The sequence below is a fragment of the Lycium ferocissimum genome, chromosome 8, assembly GCF_029784015.1.
Source record: "Lycium ferocissimum isolate CSIRO_LF1 chromosome 8, AGI_CSIRO_Lferr_CH_V1, whole genome shotgun sequence".
Classification (NCBI taxonomy): Eukaryota; Viridiplantae; Streptophyta; class Magnoliopsida; order Solanales; family Solanaceae; genus Lycium; species Lycium ferocissimum.
Window position 1 is genome coordinate 52461191 of NC_081349.1, and position 9562 is coordinate 52470752.

The 9562-nt window shown below is 37.9% G+C and overlaps 1 protein-coding gene across 1 annotated transcript; it reads left to right on the plus strand.

Annotated features, from left to right (window-relative positions):
- Positions 1-7175: 7175 nt before the first annotated feature.
- Positions 7176-7943, plus strand: LOC132066469 (uncharacterized). Its single transcript, XM_059459777.1, has 2 exons — positions 7176-7343; positions 7431-7943. The coding sequence occupies exons 1-2, from the start codon at positions 7230-7232 to the stop codon at positions 7941-7943; spliced, it is 627 nt and encodes a 208-aa protein (XP_059315760.1). The 5' UTR covers positions 7176-7229.
- Positions 7944-9562: the final 1619 nt, after the last annotated feature.

Here is a 9562-nt window from a genome sequence, read left to right on the forward strand (position 1 = left end):
ACTAGTTGGGTCGTGACAAAAAGTGGTATCGAAGCCGTTCCGTCTAGGGTGTGTCTACGAGCCGTGTCGCAGAGTCTTGTTTATGGGTGTGAAGCGCGCCACACTTATAAACAAGAGGCTGCGGGGCATTTAGGAATAATGACCGTCTTTCTTCTTCATTGATCGTGCGATAGAGCTATGTTATAAGATTTCCTTTCCCCCAATTGTGCGTTATGATTTCAACGATACCGATAAAAAGAACGACCGCCCGGAAAGGGCAAGGCTACTCTGAACGGTGGATTGAAGGCAAGAGCCGCCCGGTACATGTATGAGGGGTGAGTCCCACAACGAGGCTCCATCTCACACCTCGCATACGTTTTGTTTTAGAAAGAGCGTGAAGGGGCTTAACTCCGACTCTCCGGTGCCTCTCCTCCATCGGTGCTTCAAAGTCAGCAGATAACCGAGGCTATTAATTATTGACCGGGCAAGTTTCGCACGAGCCCATCGGCGAGTGCGGGTTCGGGTGATATAGCCACTAGTGCCCGAGCCCGTGATTTTATGAGTTTGAACCCGCCAGAATTTTTCGAGTCAAAGCCGAATAAAGACCCGCAAGGTTTTATAGATGAGATGTTGAGGACACTGAGGATTATACATGCTTCCGATACAGAGTCCGTGGAGTTGGCATCTTATAGGCTCCGCGATGTGGCAGTTCTTTGGTATAATAATTGGATTTCTTCAAGAGGGAAAAATGCACCTCCTCCGGTATGGCAAGAGTTCGTAAATGCTTTCATTCGTCATTATTTGCCACCCGAGGTTCAAAGGGCCTGAGCTGACAGGTTTCTGAATCTAAAGCAAGGAAATATGAGTGCTCGGGAGTATAGCTTTCGCTTCAACTCATTGGCTAGATATGCTCCCGCTATGGTAGCCGATATGGGAGACAGAGTACATCGATATGTGAGTGGCTTAGGGCCACATTTGTTCAAAGATTGTTTGACGTGCCTTCACCGCAGGAGAGGGGATGGACATCTCCCGTATTCAGGCCCAATCTCCAAATTTAGAAGAGCAACAACAGCCGCAAAGGGGCGAGCGCGGTATTGATAGAGGGCAGAGTAAGAGGGCCAGATCTGCTAGTGGTGAGTATAGAGGGGGTCAGCAACAGTATTCCAGGTATTCTACCAGCCTGCGACTAGTACAACTACTCGATTCGTGGGCAGGGGATTTGATCGCCCTATTTATTCTGCCCATTCTTAATTATGAAACAGCCAACAATTGGTTTAATTATCCTGTGTCTTAATTCTTCAGTTTCCCATTCTTATGAAACATGTTCACTACAATTATTAATACACTAAATACCCATTCTATTATAATTACTTAATATAAGTTACTTTTCTATTCCTATACTCTGTAAGTTACTAATTGTATTTTTGTTACCATAAATCCAGAGCACATCGTCTCCATTTCATCACTTTTGCCGCGATCTTCTTCTGCATTAACCATTCTTCTCCATTTCATTCAAAATTCTCGGTACATAAGTCGTTATTTTTTTTTTACCCTTTCTTCCCACTGTTAATATTTTTGCCACAATTATTATTTCATACACATTATTGGTGCGTAAGAACATATGGCGTTATTTGTGGCCAATATTAGGGATTCAGCTTCAAACATGATAAGTAAACTACCATTAACAATATATATATATATATATATATATATATATATGTATATGTATTGTTACTCTTTTAATATGTTGCAGGCTTGTTGTTATAGTGTGTATTTAGATGTAATAAGTAATAGCTTTGCCTTTTTGTCTTGCATTAAGACGCTCTATTAAGTGCCATTAGATTCTTTCCAGATGAGGAATCGATATGATTTGGTGTGCATATGCAAACAGTAGGAAAAAGAAACCTTGAAAAGGACTCAACTTCCTGGCACCTTCTAATGGCCTTTTGACAGTTTTAAAGAGGTTGTCTCGCCAATTTCTTCAAATATGTTATGTTTTTCCATGTGATTTATTTTGCATTATGTATCTCTTAAGCGGTGTCTTCCTCGACTCCACTCTATTAATTCTAGAGATAGGTGTATTGTAACGGCAGAAATAATTAATCAAGAGAGTTAGTTTTTGGATTTTCATAAGATTATAATTTAGTAGGAGAAGGGTAATTAATTTGGTCATTCAAGGAAGGATAACAATTTCTCATTTTCTGGAGGGTTTGAAAATGAGAAAGAAAATTGTGTATTATGGGTACAACTTATAATATATTTTGTTAAATATATAATTTTCTTAAAGATCAAAGTTATATATGCATGATTTAAGACACATATTAGATCGTAAATCCTTCAAACGTAGAAAGAGGCACAAATATTTGAATGAAAAGACTAATTAAAATCTAGAATAGTAAATGGTGTAACCGGAGCCGAAACAATTGTTCCAAAGGTACTTTTAATGGACAAGGAGGATGATTGGATATTGACCCTTTGAACTCTCTAAAATTATAAAGCTAATATGGGTAATTATTAGTTGCAAGGAGAATGTAAAAAGAATAAAATATGTATATAAAAAGCAAAGAGAATATGAAAAAGGCGTATAAAATTACAAGAGTAAGATAATAAATAAAAAAAATAAAAAAAAGTCCTCATCAAGAATAACAGTTGAGAAATATTGAAGTGCATTCACTTATGCACTTTATTTGGCATTTGATTTTTATAAATTAAAAAAGAGATGTGTGAAAGAAGAGGAAGATAGGGGACTTTAGATATATCACATAAACCATGAGCATTATAAGGAAAAGTTAATCAAGAGGGAAAAAAATCAAGTTTTGTAATTTTCCATAAGATTATTAGAAGTAGAAAGGAAAATTGAGTTGATCACTTTAAGGAAGGATACTAATAGTCATGATAATTAAATATTAGGATAGAGAAAAGGAAAGAATATATGGGGTGAGAATTTGTACTCATTCGCTTTTTGAGATTTGTATCATTCCTTTTGTTTTGACAAATAAAAGGGCAATGAAACCTTATGAGCTTTTGAAGTATTTATAATGACGCTTGAATCCTCACTACATTTTCTTTTCTATATTGTGTATTTGTTTCTGATACTGAGAGTAACGTTTAAATCTCTCTCAAATGGGTTCCAGAAATAGTGGGAAAAAAAAGAAAAAGATCTCTACTTCCACAATTGATTGAAATTGCAGAAAATAACTGATAAGATAACATATTTAATGGTTCATCATTTGGATGTAATTAATTATTCATTGTTTTCTTACCATAAAGGCATAAATGCATATATTGGTAATAGATTTCATATGTAACCGTTATAATTATAATTTATCAATAACTAATATGTGACGACGCTTTAACTTGGATTTATTTTAGTGATGTCCTTTCACATGTATTTTTTAATTATTTTATGCAAATATCATACATTGTGTATCTATTTTCAAATTTGATTTTTTATTCTTCCATATTCACTAAATCCTAAAAAGGGATTCTAAGCCGCGCTTCACTAGTTCTTCATAGATTTAGAGGAATTCGCTGATAAAGTATTAAAAGATCACGATTCAACACTTTTAAATTTTCTCCAAACACCTCGAAACTCATTCGAAACCTCACGGGCACAAACCAAATATGCATTTCAATCATAAAACACTTTGCAAACTTGCTCGCGCACTCAAAAACTCATTCGGGGCTGTCTTGATCCGATGTTGACCGTGGTCAACTCTAATTTCTCTTCTTTAACTAGTTTCTCAATCAAAGGTCCAAATCACACCCGAGCCGCTCAGTATCCTAACCAATTATTCGACGAAGTCATAAATCACGTTCTAGACCTCATGAAATCGACAAAACTCCGGTTCGACTTCTCTAACCTCCTATGTTGACTTTGGTCAAAGTTCTCCATATCTATAACATAGAAAGTTTCAATTTTGCTAATTCTTCTCCGGTACTCACCCAATTGCTAGTTCTGTCTATCTCACCTAGGTTGGGGTGTGACAGTATAGTTTCTATTGACAAAATTGTATCAACTCAACTTATAAACCCTAATAGAACCCGGTAAGCCTAGAATATCTCCACTGTGATTTGTCATTCTACCAAATCTGATAAAAATAGAAAATTTGTGCAACCGCAAACCTTCCTAGTAATATCTCCATATGACACCTAGTGTTAAATGACTAATTTCTAAGTATTACTATTAGCCACCCGAAATGATCTCAAATCCTTCCAAAGTAGGTAATACGCAATGGCGGATGCACAGCCAACCGAGGGTGTTCACACCCTCGGCAAAAAATTACAGTGTATATATAGGGTAAATTTTCTGTATTTATGTGCATATATTAACTTTCGAACACCCTCGGCAAAAAATTACAGTGTATATTTAGCTTTCTTTTTTTTCCGAACACCCTGGATAAAAATCCTGGATCCGCCCCTGGTAATACGTCTTTCCTATGTCTATAGTGCGCTGTTTCATTTTCTGCTCATCAATAATCAATCTTGTGCTAACATTTCCGACGACCTCAAATGCTGACCTACCCGATTCGTGAACTTAAACATCAAGGAACTTATGGCCTTATCATGATTCTCAATTCACGTAGTCACAATCTTGATACAACTTCATGGAATCTAAACGCATTGAATACCTCAATATGTCAGCCTCTGCCGCTGTTCACTTAACACGTTCACCATTTAAACACTTTTATTCAAGGTTGGTGGCCTCGTACGCCATACTTCTTAACCAACGAACTTACGCGTGCGATATCTTGTCACACTTAGAAGATCTAAAAAGTATCGAATAATGCAAATAGCGTACCTGGGTCAAGCATAAATCCTCTCAAGTTGTTCATATCTGACATACACAACCTACCATCTATCCAGTAGCACTCTAACTTTACCAACTACCATCGTCCATCGGGTTTCACCACTGGTCCCCCACTTTCACTTTAAAAAAAAAAAAAAAAAAAATTCGCCATTGAAGGAGAAAAACAAGAGGGCCCACTTCCAAAAACGTCATTTTCTATTCAATTTTTGTTTGGAAAATTTAGATTCTCGGTATATTCAAGTCAAGGAGCAAGATTCTAGGGTCGAATTTTGGAAAAAAGTAACTTACAACTCGATTAAAACAACCCTACAACTAGCTTTGATCAATGTATTCTACCATGAACTTTTTTATTACTTTTGTTAAATACATTATAATCCTAAGCATGTTTTGTTAAATACATTATAATCCTAAGCATGTTTAAAGTTTCATAGTCGTGAATTTCGAAAAATCTTTTTTTTTTCTTGGGATGTTGGGCAGTAGCATTTTGCTACTGTTTTGATTTTTTTTTTTTTTTTTTGTTAATTTATTATTTGTTAATTGATTATGAATTGTTAATTTGTTAATTGTTTATGAATTGTTAATTTATTAACTTTTTATGACTAGTTTAATTAGAAAAAAATATAGTAATCTACTATTATTTGTTAATTTTGTCAATGTTAATTTATTAGTTTTTAATTGTTGATTATGAATTATTAATTGCTTAGTTCTTTATTAATTGTTTAATTAGAGAAAATATAGTAATTTCCTATTATTTGTTAATTATGGCATTGTTAATTCATTTATATGTGAAATTGTTTATCTCATGTTAATCGTCAAATGAATTAGTTCGTTATTTCTTTAATTGTAGTTAGGAGAATAATTATAATTAGATATAATTATTCACAAAATATAATACAACATAATCATCATAATTCACATATTCCCTATAAATGATTAATTAATTAATATAATTTCACTTTAATTTCAAGAATAATGAATAATTTAGTTTCTACAGACACGACACTTTCATGGATTCGAATGTTCACCCGGGGGCCGATGATAGATCAGTACTTTCTTTGCAAGACAATCATAGGTCCGAGTTATTATGGACTAGCGTTATAGGGATAGCGACTAGGCTCCATCCCCGTAGGCTGCAGAGTGTGTGGACTCTTTTACGCGAGCGCCTCCCACACCCCCGTGTCTTAGAGATATTGTTTAGGGGCAGTATATATCGTTGCGTGTCCATTGGTCGGATACAACATGATTGGGCACTCATTACGGCTATGGTTGAGCGGTGGAGGCCGGAGACACATACTCTCTATCTACGCACTAGTGAGGCCACGATTACAGTTCAGGATGTGGAGGTCTTGTTTGGATTGCAGGTAAATGGAGAGCCTTTATACAGTCGGTACGAGCCTCCTCTTGGTAGGACATGGGTGTCGGAGTTGACTAGGCTCACCCACTTCGTGCCTGGTGTCGCGGACCATATCTCGGGACAGAGTCGGGTGCAGATTAGTGCACTCTGCACTTATTTGCTCGCAGAGCCTCCTATTGACGACGACACTCCTCAAGACGTTGTTGATCCTCATGCCCTTTTGTATTTGCTCATTATATTTGAGGGCATTTTTTTCCCAAACATATCGGCTGCCTATGTCAGCTTATGATATTTGATCTTCTTGGAGCATCTAGACTGCTTGGGAGACTACAGCTGGGGCGGTGCTATTTTGGCATACCTGTAGCGATGCCTATGCCAAGCGTCTATTGGCCATATCAGCGATGTGTGTGGATTTTTTGCTCTTCTCCAGGTAATATTTTAAGTGTGTGTTCCTTTAATGTAAACAAACCTCTTGAAACGACGATTAAAAAAATCGTATTTTCTAATATCGCTTTTAGTTATGGGGATAGGAGAGGATGCTGCCTTTTCAGCCCGTACCTAGGCATCACCTCGGTAATGACATGCCATACGCGAGGAGGTGGACGACAGGGTTTGACCAGGATGTGGATATGCATCATAGTATTCTTTCATTCCGGGACCAGCTTGATCAGATGACGGACAATGCGGTAAAACTATTTAACTTTACACTAATAATTTAATTAAACGTCTTTTCTACTTGGTGATCACTAATTTGTATCTATATTTTATGCAGTTATTTATATGGACACCGTACGCTGCTATTTTTTATGAGTTGCCGGCCTTTTGCGGGGCTAGTCAGGCCCTGTGGCAGTTGCGGTGTCCATTGATACACCTAGACATCGTTGAGGACCACATGCCCGAGCGCGTCTTACGAAAATTTGGGCATACACAGAGTATACTCCCCGACGTTCGTCATAAGCTCCGACACTACCAGCGGGACGATCGAGCGACCATTGATGATGCATTTCTGATTTTCGTAGGTGTCGCCTCCAGTGTTGGCAGGACAAGTTGGGGACTTTAGCGGAGGTCGGTCATGAGACTCCCATCATGGATTACATGCACTGGTATCATGGGATCACACGCCGATTGATTGGCAACCCAGCTTTATGTCCCGCAAGGGATGTAGGATATGCAGCACTCGCGGGGCAGTACGAGACGTTGGTAAATTTATTGCATTTAGATTTATTTAATTGTATTAATTATTATGTTTTAAAAATAACAATTTGTTACTGTTGAACACAAATGTAGCTTGTGACCGTACAACGAGTGCGCATATTGGGGTTAGAGCATATGTCTAACCCCAGGGTTGCGGGGCTTGCTGCGGAGATGGTATGGATATCCGAGGACGGTATCCAGCAAGCAGGACAGATTAGGCGCATGGATGATCATGTTTCAGAGGGTGAGTATCAGGCGGAACGAGGAGGAGGATGTGGTGCTGCTAGAGGACGTGGTGGTGGAGGACACCATCTGGTAGATGAGGCAGATGAGGCCGCTCCCATTCTAGTCCATCCGCAGCCGTTCCAGGCCAGTGGCAGCTCAGCTGGACAGTCACCTACATTTACGCTGGCGCGCCTACTTGCGGAGATACCTAGGTCTTCATCTCAGCCGAGCCAGAATGCGTATATCGAGGAACGTGATGACATTGATTGGGCGGTGTTTCGCGCATCATTAGATAATGAGCGACCAGTGAGAAATTTAGATGGTCCCAAGATTCTTGAAATTGATAAGGTGAACCCTATGATCCTATGTTTTGATAATTGACAAACTGACGGGGAGCCGACAATAGACCTGGTCTGCGATCTATTTTTTAATATACCGCGCGCACTCAGTGGCACAGCTTTAAACAAATGTAAAGTTGGACCGTACAACAGTAGTGCTGCAACCCATGCCAAGGGTCAAACTTTGGATGAGAAGTCTCCATCACATCCCACATGTTCCCCAATATATATTCAACATGTCCCAACATATTGTGTATCACTTGGAAAACCTAAAATCACTTTAAAAGTGTAGCCGTCACAAGATTCCCAAGTGCTCAACTAACAGAGCTGGGAACAAACTGAAGGACCAGATGCTAACTCAGAAGATATCCGAGCCTCTTAGTTTGTCTTAAGCTTTGTTTAATTTGTACTTAAATTGTAAATGTCACGACCCAACCCGCCATGGCTGGCACCCACGCTAACTCCTAGTGGGCGAACCAATACGTCTAAAAATCTACTCATTCAAGTTCATTTTTATTTAACCAATGTCATTTTTATTTAACCAATTCATAACAGTTAACCACAAGTTAAATCAATAAATAGTCATGCCATAAAATAATAACGTAAATGCCGAAGTCCTAACTATTACAATCCCAAAATCTGAAAGTCACCGTACAAGGACTTTAATCCAAAACATGTCTAAGGAATGTATACTGTCAGAAACAAATAACCATCAATGTCTAGAATGGAAATAGACATTAGGAAAAAGAAGATCTTCGGGCGGCCTGGCATGGATAAAATTTCACCCTCAATCTGTCAACAAATGGCCTAAACGCTAAATATGAGGTCGGGTAGCAGTCTCTGGATCATAATCTGCACTCAAAAGAATGCAACAAGGTAGTATCAGTACAAACACAATGTACCAATAGATATCATAGACCGACTAAGATTAGTATCATGCATGAATCATAAAATCAATAAAATAGATAGACCAGTCAACAACACATAATCAAATAGCCCAACAAATAGTCAACCAATTATATTAACAATCAAGTCACCCAATGATATCAAAAATCAAGTCAACGGAAGCAAACAACGGAAATAAGTCTCCCTACAACTCCCGACAACATGTCAAGTCATCTATCACTCGTGTACATACATGCTAATTGGCGTCATTGTCCAATAGTCATGACCTGCAGGGGACCCATGGTGTCCATGTACCACTCGTTTCGGATTCACTCCTCAGACTCGAGCTTACAACTAGGCCACATCCTCACCCCCGGTCAAATGTGCCTATTCACATCTAGGTCTCGATCTACCCCGATCAAATGAGCCTTTTCATATATATATATATATATATATATATATATATATATATATATATATATATATATATATATATATACATACTTATTATCACGTTGCTTTCAATAATCAATTTATCATTTTGTACCTCAATTTCACCAAGAAGATCATATTAACTTCTCACCACAACATCATCAACCTGTAGGTCCCAACATATCGAATAGTGGCAATAAACCCACATAATTACTCAATCAATAGCATATAGAAATTTCAACCACACACATTATGCTTGAAGACTAGACATGCTTTCTCCTATCAATTTCACAATGCATACAATCAACTAATTAAAGTCTAACTCAAGTAGACCGTAAACTACCT